A 25,206-nucleotide genomic window follows, 5' to 3' on the forward strand; every position below is an offset into this window, starting at 1 on the left:
TCAAAGATCACGGCACAGCTCATGTGTCCTGCAACAGCATCACCTGAACTGGTTTTGGGCATTCAGAGAACAAGGAAGAGTACTGCACAGGCACAGGACCTTCAGCTCATAATGTCTGTGCTGAACACAACTCACAGTTAGGAGGCTGCTAGATCTGGAGATGTTATGATCGAGATGTTCTTCTGGGGCAGGTGGGACCTGTACAAGAGAGACGGGTTACACTTGAACCCGTCCTTTGCACCTTATCCTTTCAGGGAGGTTTGTTAGTGCTATTGGGGAGGCTTTAAACTAGATTTGCAGGGGGATGGGAACCAGAGTTCCAGAGCTGACAGTGTGGCTGGGGTGAAAATAAATGATGTTAAAAGTTCAAGCAAATCCGCTAATAGAAAGGTTGTGAGTGGTGGTAAAAATCTTCTGAGGTGTATATATTTCAATGCTAGGAGTATTGCGGGGAAGGCGGATGAGTTGAGGGCGTGGATTGACACGTGGAATTATGACCTTATAGCAAATAGTGAAACTTGGCTACAGGAGGGGCAGGACTGGCAGCTTAATATTCCAGGGTTCCGATGTTTCAGATGTGATCAAGGCAGAGGAATGAAAGGTGGGGGAGTAGCATTGCTTGTTAGGGAAAATATTACAGCAGTGCTCAGGCAAGACAGATTAGAGGGCTTGTCTGCTGAGTCCTTATGGGTGGAGCTGAGAAACAGGAAAGATATGGCCACATTAGTGGGATTGTATTACAGACCACCCAATAGTCAACAAGAATTGGAAGAGCAAATCTGCAGAGAGATAGCGGGCAACTGCAGGAAACATAAAGTTGTGGTGGTAGGGGATTTTAATTTTCCATATATTGATTGGGACTTCCATACTGTTAGGGGTCTAGATGGTTTAGAGTTTGTAAAATGTGTTCAGGAAAGTTTTCTAAATCAATATATAGAGGGACCAACTAGGGGGGATGCAATGTTGGATCTCCTGTTAGGAAATGAGTTAGGACAAGTGACAGAAGTCTGTGTCGGGGAGCACTTTGGTTCCAGTGATCATAACACCATTAGTTTCAATTTGATCATGGACAAGGATAGATCTGGTCCTAGGGTTGACGTTCTGAACTGGAAGAAGGCCAAATTTGAAGAAATGAGAAAGGATCTAAAAAGCGTGGATTGGGACAGGTTGTTCTCTGGCAAGGATGTGATCGGTAGGTGGGAAGCCTTCAAAGGAGAAATTTTGAGAGTGCAGAATTTGTATGTTCCTGTCAGGATTAAAGGAATAGGAATAAGGAACCTTGGTTTTCAAGGGATATTGCAACTCTGATAAAGAAGAAGAGGGAGTTGTATGACATGTATGGGAAGCAGAGAGTAAATAAGGTGCTTGAGGAGTATAAGAAGTGCAAAAAAATACTTAAGAAAGAAATCAGGAGGGCTAAAAGAAGACGTAAGGTAGCCTTGGCAGTAAAAGTGAAGGATAATCCAAAGAGCTTTTACAGGTATATTAAGAGCAAAAGGATTGTAAGGGATAAAATTGGTCCTCTTGAAGATCAGAGTGGTCGGCTATGTGCGGAACCAAAGGAAATGGGGGAGATCTTAAATAGGTTTTTTGCATCTGTATTTACTAAGGAAACTGGCATGAAGTCTATGGAATTAAGGGAAACAAGTAGTGAGATCATGGAAACTGTACAGATCGAAAAGGAGGAGATGCTTGCTGTCTTGAGGAAAATTAAAGTGGATAAATCCCCGGGACCTGACAGGGTGTTCCCTCGGACCTTGAAGGAGACTAGTGTTGAAATTGCAGGGGCCCTGGCAGAAATATTTAAAATGTCGCTGTCTACGGGTGAGGTGCCGGAGGATTGGAGAGCGGCTCATGTTGTTCCGTTGTTTAAAAAAGGATCGAAAAGTAATCCGGGAAATTATAGGCCAGTAAGTTTAATGTCGGTAGTAGGTAAGTTATTGGAGGGAGTACTAAGAGACAGAATCTACAAGCATTTGGATAGACAGGGACTTATTAGAGAGAGTCAACATGGCTTTGTGCATGGTAGGTCATGTTTGACCAATCTATTGGAGTTTTTCGAGGAGGTTACCAGGAAAGTGGATGAAGGGAAGGCAGTGGATATTGTCTGCATGGACTTCAGTAAGGCCTTTGACAAGGTCCCGCATGGGAGGTTAGTTAGGAAAATTCAGTCGCTAGGTATACATGGAGAGGTGGTAAATTGGATTAGACGTTGGCTCAATGGAAGAAGCCAAAGAGTGGTAGTGGAGAATTGCTTCTCCGAGTGGAGGCCTGTGACTAGTGGTGTGCCACAGGGATCAGTGCTGGGTCCATTGTTATTTGTCATCTATATCAATGATCTGGATGATAATGTGGTAAATTGGATCAGCAAATTTGCTGATGATACAAAGATTGGAGGTGTAGTAGACAGTGAGGAAGGTTTTCAGAGCCTGCAGAGGGACTTGGACCAGCTGGAAAAATGGGCTGAAAAATGGCAGATGGAGTTTAATACAGACAAGTGTGAGGTATTGCACATTGGAAGGACAAACCAAGGTAGAACATACAGGGTTAATGGTAAGGCACTGAGGAGTGCAGTGGAACAGAGGGATCTGGGAATACAGATACAAAATTCCCTAAAAGTGGCGTCACTGGTAGATCGGGTTGTAAAGAGAGCTTTTGGTACATTGGCCTTTATTAATCAAAGTATTGAGTATAAGAGCTGGAATGTTATGATGAGGTTGTATAAGGCATTGGTGAGGCCGAATCTGGAGTATTGTGTTCAGTTTTGGTCACCAAATTACAGGAAGGATATTAATAAGGTTGAAAGAGTGCAGAGAAGGTTTACAAGGATGTTGCCGGGCCTTGAGAAACTCAGTTACAGAGAAAGGTTGAATAGGTTAGGACTTTATTCCCTGGAGCGTAGAAGGATGAGGGGAGATTTGATAGAGGTATATAAAATTATGATGGATGTAGATAGAGTGAATGCAAGCAGGCTTTTTCCACTGAGGCAAGGGGAGAAAAAAACCAGAGGACATGGGTTAAGGGTGAGGGGGGAAAAGTTTAAAGGGAACATTAGTGGGGGCTTCTTGACACAGAGAGTGGTGGGAGTATGGAATGAGCTGCCAGACAAGGTGGTAAATGCGGGTTCTTTTTTAACATTTAAGAATAATTTAGACAGATACAGGGATGGGAGATGTATGGAGGGATATGGTCCGTGTGCAGGTCAGTGGGACTAGGCAGAAAATGGTTCGGCACAGCCAAGAAGGGCCAAAAGGCCTGGTTCTGCGCTGTAGTTTCTATGGTTCTATGGTTCTATGTTCTTTGGCATTTCAGGAAGTGGTGTAAAACTTGGTAATTACTGCTGTTTCATTAGATGTTCTGAGAACAAAGAACACAATGCCAAATTAAATCTCTACTACCTGCACTTGTCCCAAATCTCTCCCTTTCCTCCACACGTATGTGTCTGTTGCTTGATTAGTGTTCATTTAAAAAAAAAATTCTCATAGCTTAACTCTATTTTTAACCCGATGTGCTCTCTCTGCGTTGTAAGTTTCAAACTGGAGTTTTAAATTGCTATGGTTTTCATAGTTTAACTTATTTATATTTTATATAGTCACTTACATGTGTGTAATTGTTCAGTGAATTTTCAGTAATTGTAGTGTGGCTGTCTCCGTTCTAGAAGTTTCTCTGCCGCCAACATCATGCCACTGAATCACGCTATTTCACAGGTTATTTCTTATCCCTGGAATGTGCTTTATCTGTCCAGCTTGACCACAACATTAATTGTTTTCTTTCTTGGCTTTTCTCCAGTCTCTGTTCTTATAATACCAAATGAAACGGCATTAATTACCAAGTTTTACTCCAATTTCTTACTTCCTAAGAACCTCTGGATCACATCAGCTCCAGATCCACCACTATCAAACAGCCTCCTAAATGCATTTGTTGACCATCTTTTCTCCTTCATGAAATTCTCACTGCTTCAGTCAAACACCCCAGTGATCCTGGACATTCTCTCCTCTCTCCTCATTCTTTACCCATTCCCCCAATGTGTCTAAGTGCTTCTACAGACACCCTGCTTCCTCAAGGCAGAAGCTACAAATACCTGAAAGCACCAGACTAGGACAGCTTCTATCCCACTGTTATCAGACTCTGAATGGACCTCCTGTATAAGGTGGGCTCTTGGCCTGAAAGTCTACAGTACCGTACAAAAGTCTTAGGCACACCCTGTGCGCATATCTATGCACAGTACTGCATTTGTCAATGTGGAGCAGAGAGCGAGTATGTAAATCCAGGGAGAACAAAGGATGCTGGGAATGTCAAGGGTGGAGCGCTGCAGGAGGGGTGTGGGACAGGTGGCAGAGAAGGAGTGCCGGGCAGGGAGTGGCGTGGGTGCAGACACACCCAGACCTGAGACACCAGGCAAGGTCATTGGATTCCAAATGATTGGTTCATTGATCATTACAGGATATCTCTTTAGTGCTTCCCGCTCCCTCCCCTCTCCCTTCCCCTTTTCCCAACCATGATTCCGCTCTCCCTGCCCCCTTCCCACTCTCAGTCCACAATAGAGACCCATATCAGAATCAGGTTTATTATCACTCATATATGTCATGAAATTTGTTTTTTTATGGCACAGTATAGTGCAATACATGAAATTACTACAGTAGTGTGCAAAGCTTTGAGGCATTATTGCTATATATATGTGCTTAAGACTTTTGCACAGTACTGTACCTCGTTATGATCTCACACTTTTATCATTTTCCACAGAAGGCAGGTGTGGTTATAAATGGAGCATGAGTGGAGTTCAATGACCAGGGATATGTTCTGCGACCCCTGCACATTGTAATTTTTATTAAAAAAACTTTGTTGAAGAAGTAGAAAGGGTAGAATAGTAAGTTTGCAGATGGCAGGAAGTTTGGTGGTGCTGTAGATAGTGTAAAAGGTTTTCATATGTTGCAACGGGACATTGTAAGGATGCATAGGTGGTAGATGGAGTTCGATCCAGAGAAGTGTGGAGTGGTTCACTTTGGAAAGTCAATTTTGAACAGTGAGTACAGGTGTAAATGGCAGAATTCTTAGCCATGCAGAGGAACAGGGGGATCTTAGGGTCCACGTCCATAGATTCCTTAAAGATGCTGCTCAGGTTGGTAAGATGGTTAAGAAGGCATGTGGTGCGTTGGCCTTCATTATTTGGGGAGTTTGAGATCAAGAGCCATAAGTTAATGTTGCAGCTCTATAACACTCTAATTAGACCACACTTGGAGAAATGTTCAGTTCTGGTTGCCTTATTATACGGTGCTGGTGAACGCAGCAGGCCAGGCAACATCTCTAGGAAGAGGTACAGTCGACGTTTCACGCCGAGACTCTTCGTCAGGACTAACTGAAGGAAGAGTTAGTAAGAGATTTGAAAGTGGGAGGGGGAGGGGGAGATCCAAAATGATAGGAGAAGACAGGAGGAGGAGGGATGGAGCCAAGAGCTGGACAGGTGATTGGCAAAAGGGATATGAGAGGATCATGGGACAGGAAGCCCAGGGAGAAGGAAAATGGGGGGGGGGGGAAGCCCAGAGAATGAGCAAGGGGTATAGTCAGAGGGACAGACGGAGAAAAAGGAGAGAGAGAGAAAGAATGTGTGTATATAAATAAATAACAGATGGGGTACGAAGGGGAGGTGGGGCATTAGCGGAAGTTTGAGAAGTCAATGTTCATGCCATCAGGTTGGAGGCTACCCAGATGAAATATAAGGTATTGTTCCTCCAACCTGAGTGTGGCTTCATCTTTACAGTAGAGGAGGCCGTGGATAGACATGTCAAAATGGGAATGGGATGTGGAATTAAAATGTGTGGCCACTGGGAGATCCTGCTTTCTCTGGCGGACAGAGCGTAGGTGTTCAGCGAAACGATCTCCTACTCTGCGTTGGGTCTCGCCAAGGTATAGAAGTCCACATCGGGAGCACCGGACGCAGTATATCACCCCAGCCGAGTCACAGGTGAAGTGTCGCCTCACCTGGAAGGACTGTCTGGGGCCCTGAATGGTAGTGAGGGAGGAAGTGTAAGGGCATGTGTAGCACTTGTTCCGCTTACAAGGATAAGTGCCAGGAGGGAGATCAGTGGGGAAGGATGGGGGGGATGAATGGACAAGGGAGTCGCGTAGGGAGCGATCCCTGTGGAATGCGGGGGGGGGGGTGTCGGGAGGGAAAGATGTGCTTAGTGGTGGGATCCCGTTGGAGGTGGTGGAAGTTATGGAGAATTATATGTTGGACCCGGAGGCTGGTGGGGTGGTAGGTGAGGACAAGGGGAACCCTATCCCTGGTGGGGTGGTGAGAGGATCGGGTGAGAGCAGATGTGCATGTGAGTCTGGGTAGCCTCCAGCCTGATGGCATGAATATTGACTTCTCAAACTTCGGCTAATGCTGAACCTCCCCCTCGTACCCCATCCATTATTTATTTATATACACACATTCTTTCTTTCTCTCGCTCTCCTTTTTCTCCCTCTGTCCTTCTGACTATACCCCATGCCCATCCTCTGGGTTTCTCCCCCCCCCTGCCTTTTCCTTCTCCCTGGGCCTCCTGTCCCATGATCCTCTCATATCCCTTTTGCCAATTACCTGTCCAGCTCTTGGCTCCATCCCTCCCCCTCCTATCTTCTCCTATCATTTCGGATCTCCCCCTCCCCCTCCCACTTTCAAATCTCTTACTAGCTCTTCTTTCAGTTAGTCCTGATGAAGGGTCTTGGCCTGAAAGGTTGACTGTACCTCTTCCTATAGATGCTGCCTGGCCTGCTGCGTGCAGCAATTTTTATGTGTGTTGCTTGAAATTCCAGCATCTGCAGAATTCCTCGTGTTGGCATGTGTCACGAAATTTGTTGTTTTGCAGCAGAGGGGAAGAAGCTGTTCCTGAATCCTGAATGGAGGACTCTGTGAGAGGGAAGGGTTAGATTGATCTTAGATAGGTCATAAAGTCAGCACTGTGCTATAGTGTTTTATGTTCTAGTTAGTTTCAGAAGTTTTGGGTCCATTTAGCTCATTGAAGCACAGAACCTTCATGGAGATGGTCTGTCCTTTTTGATAACAAGAATCTGCATAGTTGGAAGCCTACACTCTAACCTAACTTGAACAAGATCTGTCTAGAGTACTTGTATCTGGTAGCTAATTTGTGACTGGCAGTAAATTTTAAAAAATCCTACACCTTTTCTCTGATGTACAAACTGCTGTCTTGCATTCCTTCTTAGGAAGGACGAGTCAAAAGAGCCTATCGTGGAGGTTCGAACCGAAGAGGAACGAACACCAAACCATGATGGTGGAAGCCAAATGGAGCCAAATGAAACCACCCCACTGACAGAGCCTGAGTAAGTGGTAATGTGTTTGAGAATGTACTGCCTCTGTTCTGTATATCTAAACTTTTTATTTGGTTTAATGGCTATGGTTCCATGGTTGGTTAATAATTCCTGCTTGCTGTGTGGCACCTATAAATCCAGTGAGTTACTCTCTGGTGTACAACCAAATTGGCTTCATTTTCCTTGACCAGAAGACATAGTAGCAGAATTAGACCATTTGGCCCATTGAGTCGGTTTCTCCATTTCATCATAGCTGATTTATTATCCCTCTCGACCCTATTCTCCTGCCTTCTCCCTACACCCTCTAACACCTTTACTAATCAAGAACTTATCAACCTCCGAATTGAAAATATACCCAATGGCTTGGCCTCCATAGCCATCCGTGGCAATGAATTCCACTGATTCACCACCCTCTGGCAAAAAAACAAATCCTGTTCCCAGTGTTATTGAAGATTTTAAATGGGTCAAGCCAAATTGAGGAAACTTAAAGTCAAGGTTGGTTGTGAATTCCAGGGAATCCTAATTTGTAAACAGTTTAAGCTGAATTAACTCAAAACTAAAGAAGTGATTAGAATCTGATCTGCTTTATATCTGATGAACCCTGAAGCATTACCTTGAAATTCGTCATCATCATCATCATGCGCCGTGTTGCATGACGTGGGCGATCATGGTCTCCATGACCACGATTGTTCTTGGCAAATTTTTTTACAGAAGTGGTTTGCCATTGCCTTCTTCTGGGCAGTGTCTTTACAAGACGGGTGACCCCAGCCATTATCAACATTCTTCAGAGATTTTAAAAACGTAAACACAAGGAATTCTGCAGATGCTGAAAATTCAAGCAACACACATCAAAGTTGCTGGTGAACACAGTAGGCCAGGCAGCATCTCTAGGAAGAGGTACAGTCGACGTTTCAGGCCGAGACCCCTCGTCCTGACAAAGGGTCTCGGCCCGAAACATCGACTGTACCTCTTCCTAGAGATGCTGCCTGGCCTGCTGTGTTCACCAGCAGCTTTGATGTGTGTTTCTTCAGAGATTGTCTGCCTGGCGTCAGTGGTCGCAAAACCAAGACTTGTGATATGCACCAGCTGCTGGTATGGCCATCCACCACCTGCTCCCATGGCTTTATGTGACCCTGATCAGGGAGCTAATCAGGTGCTACACCTTGCCCAAGGGTGACCTGTAGGCTAGTGGAGGGAAGGAGCACCTTACACCTCCTTTGATAGAGACGCATCTCCACCCAGCCACCCTTGAAATTAGGTTTATAAATAAGCCTCTGGCAAACAGCCATTTGAGATTGGCTACAAATGCATGAATACCAGTGTGATTCAAGTTTCAAAGTACATTTATTATCAAAGTATGTATGCAGCACACAACCCTGAGATTTGTCCTCCCCACAGAGAGTCATGAAACAAAGAAAGACCATGGAACCAACCCGTTCAAAGGAAAACATCAAATATCAAACATCCCTTCCCCCCCATGCGCAAAAAAATTCATGCAAATGGCAACAAAAATTAGCAAAAACACAATTGAAAACGCAGAAGGCATATTTCAGTACAGTTCAGCTCAGTGTTTATTATCTGCAGGCCGCCCGATTCAGAAATCTGCCAAATGTACTAACAAAAAAGAGCGAGCAGAACTAGGACTGGAATTAGAACACGTTATAAAAACTGAATTAGTGTCCAAATCTACATTCTGCGTCGATTGAACCTGAGGGTGAATTGATGAGCAATAATGGTCTGTGCACATTTCAAAACACTAACAGCAGTATTTTGCTGTGGATTTTTCCATGAAATTAATTTACCAAAGAGGAATTATGCAACCACTTTCCATTGTTGCTCTGTTGCTCAGGATTTTTGAAACCTAAATCCCTTCCAGTTTCTTGTAAAATTTATTAACTGTTTGTGGTAATGGTATTATAAAGTACTTCTGCGTGATAGAGCTTATTGAAAATGTGCGTGGCAGTCTGTTGCTGTGCTCTTGTGTCTTGCTGTCTCTCCTGCTATATGGTCCGTTCTATCTATTTTCTACTCCTGTTGTTCTCGCAGGCATGCAGCTGATATCCAGGCTACTGTCGAGGACATGTTGCCTTCTGTCACCACAGTGACCACTAACTCTGACACTATCACTGAGACATTTGCCACGGCTCAGAACAGCCCAACGAGTGAGACGACAACACTCACCTCCAGCGCTGCTCTCCCAGCCTCGACCACTCCTGAGCCGGCAGCCAGCACGGCTGCCACACCTCACACTCCCAAGGCAGCCGTGGCATCACCCACCTCACCCTCTTTGCCTCAGGCTGGGGCAGCTCCCAAGGTCGCCCCTCTAGTCGATCTCAGTGATGCTTCTGCCTCGGTCTCCTCGCCTCCTTCCACCTCGGCCTCCAGTGCCCCGGCCTCGACAGCCGGCTCCGGCCAGGCCTCAGCCCCTGAGCCTGTTACTGGAGCAGGAGAGGAGACCACGATAGCTCCTGCCAACAGCAGCAAGCCCTCTGGCCCAGTCCCCAGTCCTGGAAACCCCTCTAGTCCCCCGGCTACAACAGTGCCACAGCAACCCAAGCCAGAAACTCCAATGGCTGCCAAGAGCCCTGAATCAGAAGTTCCCAAGGCCAGCCCAGTGAAGAGCCCGGTAGAAGTGACAAGTAACTCCACCAGTGTGAAGGAAGAGGCTGTTACAGAGAGCAGCAAAAAACCCTCCAAGGGCGAGGACTTTCCAAATGACGGAGGGACCTTCAAGACCTCAGACATTGATCTTGCAGAGGATGTTTTTGCAGCTCTTGGCAATTCTTCTCTTCCCACTGTGGCTGGTGGGAAAGCTACTGACCTTGCTTCTACCACTGCAGACTCCGCTTTATCATCTGCTCCAGAGAAGGAAGAGTATGGCCATTTTTCACACTAATGCGACTTGCCTATCACTGTCTTTGTGGTGGTGTGCTTGTGCTTTTGTCTTCTTCCTACTCCTGCATAAAACCTGGTCATTAACTTCAAAGGAGAACATAGAACAGTGTAGCACAGTATGGACTCTTTGGCCCACAATGACATAGAACATAGAACAGGCTCTGTGCAGTCATATTCCATCATAGTTCCCTCTATCAGGTGTAACAAAGTACACTTATGGCATAGAACAGTCTTTGAGGGGCCCCATTCTCCTTCCAGTTGCTTTCTTTCCCTTAATATGTTTTTAAAATCTCTATTGATTTTCTTTAACCTTCTCATGCCCCCATTTTTCCCTCTTGATTTCTTTCTTGAGTACACTCCTGCATCTCCTCAGGAGATCCACTTGACCCCACCCGCCTACACCCAGCTCATGCTGCCTCCTCCTCCTCTTCTTTCCCGGCCATTAAAATCCTCCCACTTGCCAGTGGTCCCTTTGCCCGCAGGCAAACTTTCCCAGTCAACCTTTGCAACCTCTTGTCTCCTACTGTCAGATTAGAACTTGAAACTCTTGAAAGTGTTACCTTTTCCTTTGGACAAGAATATTGAATTCCTGTACCCGAAACAACTAGCTGATATCTAAAAGATCTCAGAAGTTAAGTTCCTGCAAATAGGTATTATAAAAATTGATAAGTATTATAATTCTTGCAGAGGTATTTTCAGATATTCTGTGTTCATTTCTGAATATTAGAACATAGAGCATTACAATGTTGTGCCAATCCTTTAACCTACTCTAAGATCAATCTAATTCTTCCCTTGTACATAACCCCACACCCCATTTTTCTTTCATCCATGTGCCCTAATGAATTTCTGTCCATTTAGATTCAGATTCATTTATTTACCCCTTGTACACCAAAACATACAGTGAAAAGCGTTGTTTGTGTTAACAACCCAAGGACGTGCTGGGGGTTGGGGGGGTGCTCACAAGTGTCGCCACACACTCTGGTGCACACCCACAACGTTCAGCACACAACAACAACAGCTAACACGTAGAACATTGCAACACATTACAGGCCCTTTGGCGCATGAATTTGTGATAATCTTTTAAACTACTCTAAATTTAATCTAACCCTTCCCTCCCACATAGCCCTCCATTTTTCTATCATCCACATGCCCATTTAAGAGTCTCTTAAATGATCCTCATGCATCTGCCTCTGTTACCAACCCTAGTACTGCATTCAATGCACCCACCACTCTCTGTGTAAAAACCTATCTCTGACAACCCCCTATACTTTCCTCCCAACATCTTAAAATTATGCCCCCTCGTATTAGCCATTTACACCCTGGAAAAAAAAAAGTCTCTGGTTGTCCACTTGATCTATGCCTCTGATCATCCTGTACACCTCTATCCAGTCACCTTTCATCCTCCTCTCCAAAGAGAAAATCCCTAGCTCGCTCAACCTATGCTCTCTACTCCAGGCAGCATCCTGGTAAATTTCCACTGCACCCTCTGTGAAGCCAGTTAAGTGGATCCTTTCCTAGCAGATTGTTGAGGCTGAGTTTAACACGAACAGAGAACATAGACCAATACAGCACAGAAATAGGCTCTTCAGCCCACTGTGCTGTGCTGAATTAGTAATCAAATGGCCAACTAAACTTATCTCTTCTGCCTATACAATATCCATATCCCTCCATTTTTCTCACATTCATGTGCCTACCTAAATGTCTCTTAAAAGTCCTTAATGTATCTGCCTCTACAACTACCACAGGCAATGCATTCCTCACACCCACCACTCCCTGTGTAAAAAAACTTGCCCCTCGCATCCTCTTTGAACCTATCCTCTCTCATCTTCAATGCATGTCTTCTGGTATTAGGTATTCGACCCTGGGAAACAATACTCTCTGTCTTCTATATTTATGCCTCTCATAATCTTGTAAAATTGCTCAGGGAAAATCCCACATTCTTTAATGCTTAGTCACGGCAGATGGGGCTAATTGTCTGAAATGAGTTTGATAGCTTCCTTAACTGATTGCAATTCCGAAAACATGCATCCAAAATTTGCAAGGATCATTCCGATTAAGCAGCAACTAATTGCATGTAGTTTCCTTTTTGCTCAACATGAAGTTCTCTCCAGTTAAAATGCAACATTTTATGCAAATTGAATTGACTTTAATTGCATGGGGAGAAGAACTGTGCCAGGTTATAGTACTGTACAAAGTCTTCAGTGCATGTACAGTAACCAGGGTGCCCAAGACTTTTGCACAGTACTACAGTAATTTTATGTATTACACTGTACCATTGCTGCTGTAAAAAAACCCACAAATTTCATGACCTATGTGACTGATGATAAACCTGATTCTGACATGGGTCTCTATTGTGGACTGAGAGTGGGAAGGGGGCAGGGAGAGGGGAATCATGTTTGAGAAAAGGGGAAGGGAGAGGAGAGGGAGTGGGAAGCACCAGAAAGACATTCTGTGATGATCAATAAATCGATTGTTTGGATTCATATTACCGTGCCTGGTATCTCAGGGCTGGGTGAGTTTGCACCCACGGCCCCGACTCCCCACAAAAATTTTTCCTGTAATGAAAATGCCTCCAGAACATTTATCCTTTGTAACATCAGAATATGTTTTTATATTTTAAGGGTGAAAGCTAAAATATTTAAGGGAGACATAAGGTAGAACTTCACTCAGATAGTGGTACATGTGTGGTACGAGCTGCCAGTGGAAGTGGTGGATGCAGGTTTGATTTCAATATTTAAGAGTAGTTTGGATAAGTACATGGATGGAAGAGGTATGGAGGGCTATAATTCAGGTGTAGGTCAATGGGTCCAGGCAGAATAATAGTTTAGCATGAACTAGATGGGCTGAAGGGCCTGTTTGTGTGCTGTAGTGCTCCGCGACCCTATAAATCAGGGATTCCCAACCTGGTGAACATGGCATAAAAAAAGTCAGGACCCCCTGCTACAAATAAAACTGAGTTAAATTCTCACATTGTTTCCAAGCACACCCATTTCTCTGGAAACATATTAATTGGACTTTTGTCTCAATTTAGCCCTCTGTCAAGGGACAGAACATGTTTGATGAGTAGAAAACACTGAGCCCTTTAAAGATTAAACAATATTTAACATACTGCAAAAGGACTTGGTTACTCACTGGAAGAAGGGCCAGAGAGTCTGGAGACAGAGATGGAACATTAAGACTAGAGAGTGGTGTGGAGTTGTACAGTACAATAACAGGCCTTTCAGCCTTCATGTTTCATGGTGCCCCATCCAAGCTAGCCCCATTTGCCAGCATTTTTCCCATAACCTTCTAAAGCTTTGCTACCCATGTACATGTCCAATCGTCTTTAAACAGTTATTATTCCTGCCTCAACCATTTCTTCCAATAGCTTATTCCACATTGATACCAACCTTTGTATATAAAAAAGTTGCCTCTCAAATTCCTATCAACTATGGGGCTTTATGCAAAGATGGCCCCTTTGGTCTTTGAGAGGCCGCATTCCGTCTCGAGTTGCTTTTTTGTTTCTTAATATATTTATAAAATCTGTTTTGATTTTCTTTAACTTTCTCATGCCCCCATTTTGCCCTCTTGCTTTCCTTCTTGAGTACACTCCTGCATCTCCTCCTGAGATCCACTTGACCTCACCTGGTTACACCTAACCCATGCTTCTTCCTCCCCTTCTTCTTTCCTGGCCAGAGCCTCAGTATTTCCATCATCAGCATTCGCTACTCCCACCGACCTTGTCCTTCACTCTTAACAGGAATGTGCAGACCATGAGCCCCACTGTCCCACCGTTCAAGTCCTCCCACTTTGCCTACAGGCAACCTTCTCCAGTCAACCTTTGCAAGCTCTTGTCTCCGATTGTCAAAATTCCCCTTGTCCCAGTTTAGAACTCGTAACTCTTGAAAGTGTTACCTTATCCTTTGGACAAGAATACTGAATTCCTGTACCTGGAATAACTTGCTGATATGTAGATCTCAGAAGTTAAGTTCCTACAAATAAAATTACTTTTTGTACTATTGATAAGTATTATAATTCTTGCAGAGGTATTGGCAGATATTTTGTGCTCCTTTCAGAATATTAGAACATAAAACATTGCAGCACAGTACAGGTCCTTTGGCCCATAATGTTGTGCCAATCCTTTAACGTACTCTAAAATCAATTTAATCCTTCCCTCTCACATAACCCTCCATTTTTGTCTCATCCATGTGCCTATCTAACAGTCTGTCAGATATCCCTAATGTATCTGCCTCTATTAACACTACTGCCAATGCATTCCACACACACACCGCTCTCTGTGTAAAAAAAACCTACCTCTGACATTCTCACAATATTTTATTCCAATCACCTTAAAATTATGCCCCCTCATATTAGCCATTTCGGCCCTGTGAAACAGAAGTATCTTGCCTTTCATCATATTGTAAATCTCTATCAAGTCACCTCTCATCCTTTGTTCCAAAGAGAAAAGCCCGAGCTCATTCAACCTATAAGGCATGTTCTCTAATTGAGACAGCACCTAAGTAAATCTCTTCTTCGCCCTCTCTAACGCTTCCATAATCCTTCCCCTAAAGAGGCAACCAAAACTGAACACAATACTCCAAAGAACAGGAATTCTGCAGATGCTGGAAATTCAAGCAACACACATCAAAGTTGCTGGTGAACGCAGCAGGCCAGGCAGCATCTCTAGGAAGAGGTACAGTCAACGTTTCAGGCCCAGACCCTTTGGGTCTGGGCCTGAAACGTCGACTGTACCTCTTCCTAGAGATGATCGATGACAATACTCCAAAGTTTTGTAGAACAAATTATTAATATTAGGATCTGCAACTGACACGTCAGTTTGATTAATTTATTCTTTCTTCCACTTAATAACCAGTAAATATTCCTCTCATGCAACTCAGCTGAGTTAGATATTCTATTGTTTAATTTTTTTTTAAAAATCAGCATTCGAAGTAATTTCAGGCTCCTTGCTCTATGTGCCACTGGAATTAATTTGGCTTCAATTGGAAGTTAAGGTGCTCAGCCTCATTTGTGCCAGGCTTGTGATGAAGAATTCAGCATTGGCACAGTCTGGATAGCTGGTTGTAGAGTCAACTCTATTAAGATGAAGGAATGAATGTGCTGTGATTGGTACAGCCGGCAAATGGTTCTCATACCTACTATAGGCTTCAAGCACCAAAGCCAGATTATGTCCCCTGCTCTCCATTCAAGGTAAATTTATTATCAAAATGCATGTAGTATATGCCACCACCTACTACACTGAGATTAATTTTCTTGCAAGTATTCACAGTAGATACATAGTATAGTATCGTCATACTTTATTGATCCTGGGGGAAATTGGTTTTCGTTGCAGTTGCACCATAAATAATAAATAGTAATAGAACCATAAATAGTTAAATAGTAATATGTAAATTTGCCAGTAAATTATGAAATAAGTCCAGGACCAGCCTATTGGCTCAGGGTGTCTGACCCTCCAAGGGAGGAGTTGTAAAGTTTGATGGCCACAGGCAGGAATGACTTCCTATGACGCTCTGTGCTGCATCTCGGTGGAATGAGTCTCTGGCTGAATGTACTCCTGTGCCCACCCAGTACATTATGTAGTGGATGGGAGACATTGACCAAGATGGCATGCAACTTAGACAGCATCCTCTTTTCAGACACCACCGTGAGAGAGTCCAATTCCATCCCCACAACATCACCGGCCTTACGAATGAGTTTGTTGATTCTGTTGGTGTCTGCTACCCTCAGCCTGCTGCCCCAGCACACAACAGCAAACATGATAGCACTGGCCACCACAGACTCGTAGAACATCCTCAGCATCGTCCGGCAGATGTTGAAGGACCTCACTCTCTTCAGGAAATAGAGACGGCTCTGACCCTTCTTGTAGACAGCCTCAGTGTTCTTAGACCAGTCCAGTTTATTGTCAATTCGTATCCCCAGGTATTTGTAATCCTCCACCATGTCCACACTGACCCCCGGATGGAAACAGGGGTCACCGGTATCTTAGCTCTCCTCAGGTCTACCACCAGCTCCTTAGACTTTTTCACATTAAGCTGCAGATAATTCTGCTCACACCATGTGACAAAGTTTCCTACCGTAGCCCTGTACTCAGCCTCATCTCCCTTGCTGATGCATCCAACTATGGCAGAGTCATCCGAAAACTTCTGAAGATGACAAGACTCTGTGCAGTAGTTGAAGTCCGAGGTGTAAATGGTGAAGAGAAAGGGAGACAAGACAGTCCCCTGTGGAGCCCCAGTGCTGCTGATCACTCTGTCGGACACACAGTGTTGCAAGCTCACGTACTGTGGTCTGCCAGTCAGGTAATCAAGAATCCATGACACCAGGAAAGCATCCACCCGCATCGCTGTCAGCTTCTCCCCCAGCAGAGCAGGGCGGATGGTGTTGAACGCACTGGAGAAGTCAAAAAACATGACCCTCACAGTGCTTGCTGGCTTGTCCAGGTGGGTGTAGACACCGTTCAGCAGGTAGACGATGGCATCCTCAACTCCTAGTCGGGGCTGGTAGGCAAACTGGAGGGGATCTAAGTGTGGCCTAACCATAGGCCGGAGCAGCTCCAGAACAAGTCTCTCCAGGGTCTTCATGATGTGGGAGGTCAATGCCACCGGTCTGTAGTCATTGAGGCTGCTGGGGCGTGGCGTCTTCGGCACAGGGACGAGGCAGGACATCTTCCACAGCACAGGAACCCTCCGGAGCCTCAGGCTCATGTTGAATACATGGTGAAGTACTCCACATAGCTGAGGGGCACAGGCTTTGAGCACCCTGGTATTGACACCATCCGGTCCTGCAGCCTTGCTTGGGTTGAGACGTTTCAGCTGTCTTCTCACCTGTTCAGCTGTGAAGCCACCGTGGTGGTTTCGTGTGGGGAAGGGGTATAGTCATGAGAGCAGGGTGGGGGACTGTGAGGAGGGGTAGGAGGGGAGAGTGGAATATGTGTTGGTTGGGGGCCGACAACAGATGGCTCATGTGGGGGATGGGCAGGGGCCACAATGTCAAATCTGTTAAAGAACAGGTTAAGTTCATTGGCCCTGTCCACACTACCTTCAGCTCCTCTGTTGCTAGTTTGCCGGAACCCAGTGATGGTCCTCATCCCACTCCAGACCTCTCTCATGTTGTCTGCTGGAGTTTCCACTCAAGCTTCCTCTTTTACCTGTCTTTATCTTCCCTGATCCTGGCGTTCAGGTCCCTCTGTATTGCCCTCAGCTCCTCCGTATTTCCATCTCTAAACGCCCTCTTTTTAGCGTTAATGTCCTTTGTCACCCATGGTTTGTTATTTGAATAACAAAGGACAGTTCTTATCGGAACATTGCAGTCCACACAGAAACATAATAGAATCAGTGAGAAACTACACACAGAAACTGACAAACAAGCAATGCGCAAATGAAGACAGACTGTGTAAATACAAAACAAAATAATAAATAAATAATATTGAGAACATGAGTTGAAAATGAGACCATATGTTGTGTTCAGTAATCAGTTTAGTCTTGAGGTGAGTGAAGTTATTCATGTTGGTTCAGGAGCCTGATGGTTGAAGGGTAATAACTGTTTCTGAACCTGGTGGTGTGGGTCCTAAAGTTCCTGTACCTTTCTGCTGATGGTAGTAGCAGGAAGAGAGCCTAGGCTAGATGGTGGGAGCCCTTGATGATGGATGCTGCTTTCTTGTGGAAGACCAGCCATGAGATTCTGACCATGAACACTTTTGCAAACTTGTAGGTAAACATCTTTCAATGCCCCACTGCACCATTCCCGCATCTCCTTGAGTAGGACCATCTTTCTGCCTGAATAATGACCAAGTTTCATGCATGGATTTCTTATTCATTGTGCATGTGTGTTGTACAGATATTTCTGCTTCAGGGCCGTTTCTGGTTCTTTTTCAAAGTCGAGTTCATGCTTATTTTTCTCCCATTTGCTTCTGGCCAGTTACTGCAATGATCTTGCCTCCTTCAGAGTCTCATCTCCTGTGTGTAGGGACTGTGCACTAAATTAATCCTGAAAAGTGAGAACAAAAAGGGATCTCCAAGATTTAGGAAGCATTGGTATACAAGAATGATGCAGTAATTGTAAACTTTTTTTGGCAGCAACTTTGATGTGTGTTTTTTGTCAGCTGTCTGGTTTTCAACAGTGATCTCAGTTTGAGTTGGGTGAGATTAAAGAAGAGTTTTATTTGTCACATATACATTGAAACATCCCTCCTGCATGGATTCACAGATATTGAGCCTTCGACTTCCCCAGCAGACTTGCAGAGATTCACAGACTCGGGCTCTGGCCATCAGTCCTGGACATCTAATTGATCTTCGTTCTTCAATCTGGACTACTGAAGGCGGTCACAAGGATGCTGTCCTAAAGAGCAGAATGAAGCAGTCGGGTGTGAATAGGCTCCATGGTTGCCGGTCGTTTCACCCAGGGCCTTGGCAGAAGGAAACGGAAAGAAAGATCCCCGCACCTCATGGGTCACCACAATAGTGCAGCATTTACCGTGGCATTATTACAGCTTAGGGTGTAGGATTTCAGAGTTCCATTTCGATGCTGCCTGTAAGGAGTTTGTACGTTCTCCCCATGAGCACGTGGGTTTCCTCTGGGTGCTCCGGTTCCCTCCCACAGTCCAAAAACGTACTTTATGGTAGGTTAATTGGTCATTGTAAATTATCCTGTGATTAGGCTGGGGTTAAATTGGTGGTTTACTGGGTAGTGCAGCTTGTTGGGCCAAAAGAGCCTGCTCCGTACTGTATCTCTAAAATTAAAAAACCTCCAGGCAACCAGGCTCACAGACGCAAGATGGGAAGGCTGCACAAGGAAATGAGTTCTGTTCATGTAGACCTCTCGATTTAGCTCTGCAGACCAAGGTCTGGTCCCACAAGAAGGCCACTGACCTCCTGCGTGCAGTTAGGATCAGTGCGCCCATCTTCGGAGACCAGGACCCATTGACTGTACCAACACACTCAGCGGGTCAGGCAGCATCTATGGAGGGAGATGGACAGACAAAGTTTTGAGTTGAAACTCTCCATCTGAACAGTCCAGATGAAGGATCTCAACTTTAGATATTGACTGTCCATTTCCTCCATAGTTGCTGGCTGCTCCAGCACCTTTATGTTGCTCTGCATTGCACCATCTTCAGTCTCTTGTGACTCTATTGATTGCATCTGCAGCTTTAGGTACAGTTCACTGAACTACATTGTCAGAACTGAGTAACAGCATCCATCTCTCAGACCAAATTTCTGTGTGTTGCACCACTCCCTAACCCTGAGCAAGTACACATTTCATAAGCCTGTTTACTGTAAATGTACATCGTCTCCACATCTACCACAGTACTGGTGACTCTGTTACTGAATTGGAAGACTACTTGCATTTTTTAACCCCATAGAGAGGAGAGTGTTGGCCAATGTTAGCAATTAGCTTTATTTGTCACATATACATCAAAACATATAGTGACAGGCATCATTTGCGCCAAAGACCAACACAGTCTGAGGATGTGTAAGGAGCAGCCTGCAAGTATCACCACGCTTCTGGCACCAACGTAGCAAGCCTACAATTTACTAACCATAACCATACGTCTTTAGAATATGTGAGGAAACCAGAGTACCTTGAAGAAACCCACATGGTCATGGGGAGAATGACAAGCTCCTTACAGACAGCATTGGGAATTGAACACCAATCGCGATCACTGGCACAGTAAAGCATTACGCTTACTACTACAGGACTATGCTGCCCTGTGATTATTTGCCTCTGATCTAATGACGCAAGGACTTATTTAGAGACAAGCTTTTTGTGCTGAATGTGTTTTCAGGTCAGGGACAGGGAAGAGGAGCCATTGGAATGTTGGTCATTGGAATTTAGGTTAGATCCTGTAGTAAGAGAATTTCTTCACACACCTCTTGGACTTCAGCTGCTTCCCCTTGAGTTCCTGCTCCTCAGCCACTTACTGTCAAGCTGGACAAAGAGAGAAGATTAGATTTGTTTGTCACATTTACAGCAAAGCATACAGTGAAATGCATCGCTTGCATCAAATCAAATCAGTGAGGATTGTGCTGGGGCAGTCCACAAGTGATGCCACGCTTCTGGCGCCAATAAATCAGGTCCACAACTTACCCTAACTCATCCGTCTTTGGAATGTGGGAACCTGTAGATATTTGGAATGTGGACTGTGCATCATTGGGATGTGGGAAGGAACCGGACCACCCAGAAGAAACCCACACAGTCACGGAAAGAACATACAACCTCCTTTTTAACAGTGGTGGGAAGCGAACACCAATCTGAGATCAGTGGGGCTATGAAGCGATTGTGATAACCGCTAGGCTACCATGCCAGCCCTTTCATGAAGGTGAGGCTGTGCAGAGTGCATCAGCTTCCTGTGTGTGAATACCATACACCAGAAGGGTGCAGTGTAAGACCCTCAAACATTATTAATACAAACAAGAAAGGTCCTTGTTATCTGCTCACAATTACTTTCCAGATTTGGAAGTGACACAGCTTTCTTAATGTATTCCGAGGAAAACCCAAATGAATTTGGGAAGTTTTGGCTGGTTCAGCAGGAGTTGTTTTCAGCTTGGAAGTTGGTTTGTTTCTGGGTAATTAGTGTTTACCTGTTAGTAATTGGTTTATTGTTATCACGTACCAAGATCCAGTGAAAAGCTCAGCTTGTGTGCTGCCCAAACAGATCACAAGTTTATCGAGGAAGTCCAAGAGCAAAAATACAGAATGCAGAATATAGTGTTACAATTACAGAGAAAATGCAGTGCAGGTAGACAAATAAGATGCAAGAGCTATGACGAGGTGGAGGAGTTCATCTTAGCATATACAAGGTCCATTCAAGAGTCTGATAACAGCAGGATAGAAGGTATTCTTGAGCCTGGTGGTACTGTATATGTTCTCAAGGAAGTAAGAGATCCCTTCTAGCTGGCTTGTTGCAAAACTATGGAAAGTCAGTCCAGCATTTTGATTGCATTAACTGGCAGTTGCTCTGTTTTACTGGGTGGCAAATGTGCAGTTTCCATAACTACAATTCCTTCTGTACATTAACTTATTGTGTTGCTTTCATATTATAAGCATGCTTAATGCTTTTGGGATGCAGTGCTCGGACACCATTATATCCAGAAGCAGCTTATATACTTGGTGAAGCAGTTTGGTGATGCATGCATCATGATTACTTTGAAAATGTGACTGAATTCTTTCCTAATTAGGGGATCGACCTTGATCAGTATTAAAGGAACTTCGAAGGTCTGCGGAATGTAGTGAGTTGCCGTGATACCTTCCTGGTTCCATTTCTTATATTTTGAAGGAGCAGAGTCACTATTCAGTGACAAAAAGTGTTTGTACATTTATGGTGATTTTGCCATGTGAACGTATGTTTAATGTAATGTACTGGTGGTAGAATCAGACCATTAGGGCAGGAGTGGCGAACCTTTTTGAGAGCGTGTCCCCAAATTGGCAATAATCTCCTCAGAAAATTCTCTCGTATGCCATGGTAATTTTAAGCAGAGATTATCATTGATTAATGAATTAATAATAATCATGGACTTTTAAAGAAAGAGAATGAGTCCTGTAGCTTATTTGAGTGTATTCATTGTTTTACTATTAATTAAAGTATAACAGAGACAGACTGAAATAAATGAAGTATTTTAAATAACCTGTTCAAAAATGTTTGATAGTAATCTTTTATGAAGATCATTGAAATATAACATCATTTCTAAATGGCTTTGTTCTTGTAACTATTTACTATCCAAATACTGATGTGTACACCAGGTCTGCGAGGATTTCAAAACATATCATCCAACATCACATGTTCTCGCAACCATCTAGCTGGCACCAAGCTGGCACGTTTCCTGTGAAAACATCTGACTGCTGTCAGGTTGTAAAGAATCATTTGCTGCTTCATTTGGCAGTAATGATAATCATTATGTTTCTTTGTATCATGAGCGGGGTTTGAAGAATCGGGGGGCGGCACTACAGGCTGCGTGCAAACAAATGTTCCCCTGCGCCATCTTGGGTGCGCGTGCCATGTGTTCGCCAGCCCTGCAATAAGGGAATACATTGCAATGTACCTTCTGACACTTCCACCCAGTGTTGGGTGCTTTCTCTTCCTGCCATTCCTTGATTTTTTTTTAATGTTGTTCCTCGCTTTCTGCTTGACAGGAAGGTCCCCTTAGAGGAGAAGCCCAAACAAGAAGGGACAGAAGTAAAGATGGTTCCCAATGAAGCCACACAAACAAATGAGAATGAAAGCAAAGCATGATCAAAACAAACCAGAAACCACTCTCCCTTCGGTGTCTCTTTTATTATTTTTCAACATGTTTTCCTGTTTGTAGATTTCAGCTCAGAAGAGGATCAATTGTGGCACACTTCCTTTTTTTTTGTAAAATTCTTTCATTAAAAGGGTTGACCATGTGACTAAAATTAGTAAAGAGGTTTACCTGGGTACTTAATTGTAGTTGCCATTTTTCACTGCGCTTAGTAAGGATTGTGATTTATAGATAACGTGTGAGTTCTTCAGTTAGAGAAACACTGAGCAACACCTTCAATTTATTCCCAACTCATAGAGCCTCAAGTTAAACCAAGTTTTTGGTACATTCCTGTAGAAACAGCCACAACTGATTTTTATCCTCTTTTTTTTTTCAAAGTTAAGAATACCGATTAAATCACAGCTTTATAAATTACTGTTGTAAGGCTAGAAATGTGATTGCTTCACTGTCCATACAAGTACGTTATGTGCACAGAGCATTGCTATCTTAACCTATGTTTATATTTTTTTTATTTGCAAGTTTTAATCCTGAGTTAGCTTTTGACTAAACAAAAGGTTTGTAAATTTGCATATGTGAAGTATATTTCAATTTGCAGTATTCGATTTTATGAAAGGATATTAATTTTTGCCAACTTTTATTTTCAGTGTTTATTGGTTTAAGACTGCGACCATAATTGTTTAACCTTGGCCTGTTCTAATAGTGTGTAAATGTAACAGGCTTTATAATTGTTTTTTAAGCCTGTTCAATATGATGATAGTTTAGCTTGCTTCTGTCGTGTTATTTTTACTGAATGGAAGTGTTGGCGTGACCTTCCCTCAATACTCTTTTGTTAGATTACATATTGCTTACTTGATCTGCTATCGGAATTAAAGTCCTGAATTATGCCATCTGATTCCACATCATATTAAGACCAGTTTGCTCCATTAAAGTCTTATATACATTTATGTTAAATGTTCTTTGCTTGTTTCTGCTGCAAAACCTCCTTGCAGCTGTGAGAGGCATTATATAGCTCATTTTTTTGTTTTGAAAGCAATGTTTCGACTTCTTAATCTGCAAGCTTTGTGCACTGTGAATGCGTGAATATTATAGTGTGTTTTTGTCATTAGTATTTCAAAGAAACTCAACATAGCTTGGTTGTGAAAGGTGTAGCAGGTAGTTCTGAAGATTGTTTGGGATAATGCCTTCACTGGGTGGGTAAATTTAAACAGAAATAAAGGTGAGGCAAATCTGTTTGGGCATGAATTCCATGTGATATAACTTTTATTGCCTGTAATGTTTAAAAATGGTTAGACTGGGAGCATTCCCCATTAGCACAACCCAATGGGGTATTAATCTTTCATGTATTTTATTTTGTGTGCAGTCTCAGTACAGTAATGATCGCATTGCTACTTTGTAAGTTCAAACTGTGAAATACTGGTCTTGTCATTTGCTTCTGGTGTTTGCATAGATTCAACCTTAGGGATGACATTGGGGGCATGCATCTTTTACACCAGGCTGTTGATCACCTAGGCTAGATGTGACAAGGCTGCAGCTGGTTACTTCTCAGCTTATTTACTACTCCAGCAACACAGTGAAAAGCAATGCCATTTTTATTCCAACGCTGCCTTAAATCAAACCCCGCTCCCCAATATCGCTATCTAGCTATGTACATCTAAACTCCCACTTGCTGTAAAATTTGTGCTGGCTTTATCACGGGACCAAGTTTACACAGATAATTGCAAGCATCCCATGATCTCATAGTGAAAGGAATAAATATTGTCTTAACTCTATCAATAAACAGGTAAATAAGCATAATGATCAAGGCAGGCAGTTTCCACCTGTGTTGCTCTAGTGAAATAAGAAGTGCATTGTAAAAAAAAAAACACGTTTACTGCTTTGCTTCTGTTACCCGGTAGCAAACATTACCCCTGCAATTCCTCCTCCCCACCCCAATCCCCATTAAGATTGGAGGTATACTGTCTGAGGCTTTCCTCACACGTACTCACCTGTGACTTTCGTCCCCAGTTACATCAATGGGGAGAAAGTCGAGTGCAGAAGGGAGGACCAGTCTTTGTGCCTTGAACAGTTTGGAATAGACTTGCATTCGTTCAATAGTAAATGCAAAGGCTGTACTTCATCCATAGATCATTAGCAGGACGAAAGCTTTCAGCCTCCACTGTCACCCCTAACACGAATACCCTGCATTTAAGGCCCTCTCTCCTGTTGCAGAACTTTTTATTGAGTGAGGAGATAACCAAGTTTCCACCATCACAGGTGTAAATACTGACTACTAACCAAGATTTTTGACTTTGCATTATGTCAGATACTTGTGTTCAATAAAAATTACAAAATATGATGAACTTCTGTGTCCTTGTCTTAGACTAACTTTCCCCACCGCACGAGGGAGCTGGAAACTGCGACTGATGGCAAATTGGCTCGGGCTGGGCAGTTGGTAATCAGTCTTGGGAATTCTACGTATAGGATGCAGCCATATGGAATGCTTGAGCCAGATTAATTAACAGATACACTCAGTGGCCACTTTATTAGGTACACCTGCTTGTTAATGCGAAAAGCTGATCAGCTAATCATGTGGCAGTAACTCAATCCATAAAATCATGCAGACATGGCCAAGAGGTTCAGTTGTTGTTCAGACCAAACATCAGAATGGGGAAGAAATGTATTCTACGTGACTTTGATCCTGGAATAATTGTTGGTGCCAGACAGGGTGGTTGAAGTATCTCAGAAACTGATGATCTGGGAGTTTACAGAGAATGGTGTGAAAAACAAACAAAAA

General features: G+C 43.7%; 1 protein-coding gene across 5 annotated transcripts in view; it reads left to right on the forward strand.

Moving 5' to 3' along the window:
• LOC134340959 (neural cell adhesion molecule 1-like) overlaps positions 1-24,765 on the forward strand; it is a 688,943-nt gene extending 664,178 nt beyond the window's left edge. For 4 of the 5 annotated variants that reach the window (XM_063038579.1, XM_063038578.1, XM_063038580.1 and 1 more), the window contains 3 exons: positions 7,204-7,320; positions 9,355-10,182; positions 22,327-24,765. In XM_063038579.1, the coding sequence (XP_062894649.1) occupies positions 7,204-7,320; positions 9,355-10,182; positions 22,327-22,426 (1,045 nt within the window). In that variant the 3' untranslated portion in view covers positions 22,427-24,765. The remainder of the gene's footprint in view (positions 1-7,203; positions 7,321-9,354; positions 10,183-22,326) is intronic. The other variant, XM_063038581.1, reaches the window with a different exon arrangement.
• Positions 24,766-25,206: the final 441 nt, after the last annotated feature.

This window comes from Mobula hypostoma, chromosome X2, assembly GCF_963921235.1.
Source record: "Mobula hypostoma chromosome X2, sMobHyp1.1, whole genome shotgun sequence".
Classification (NCBI taxonomy): domain Eukaryota; kingdom Metazoa; phylum Chordata; class Chondrichthyes; order Myliobatiformes; family Myliobatidae; genus Mobula; species Mobula hypostoma.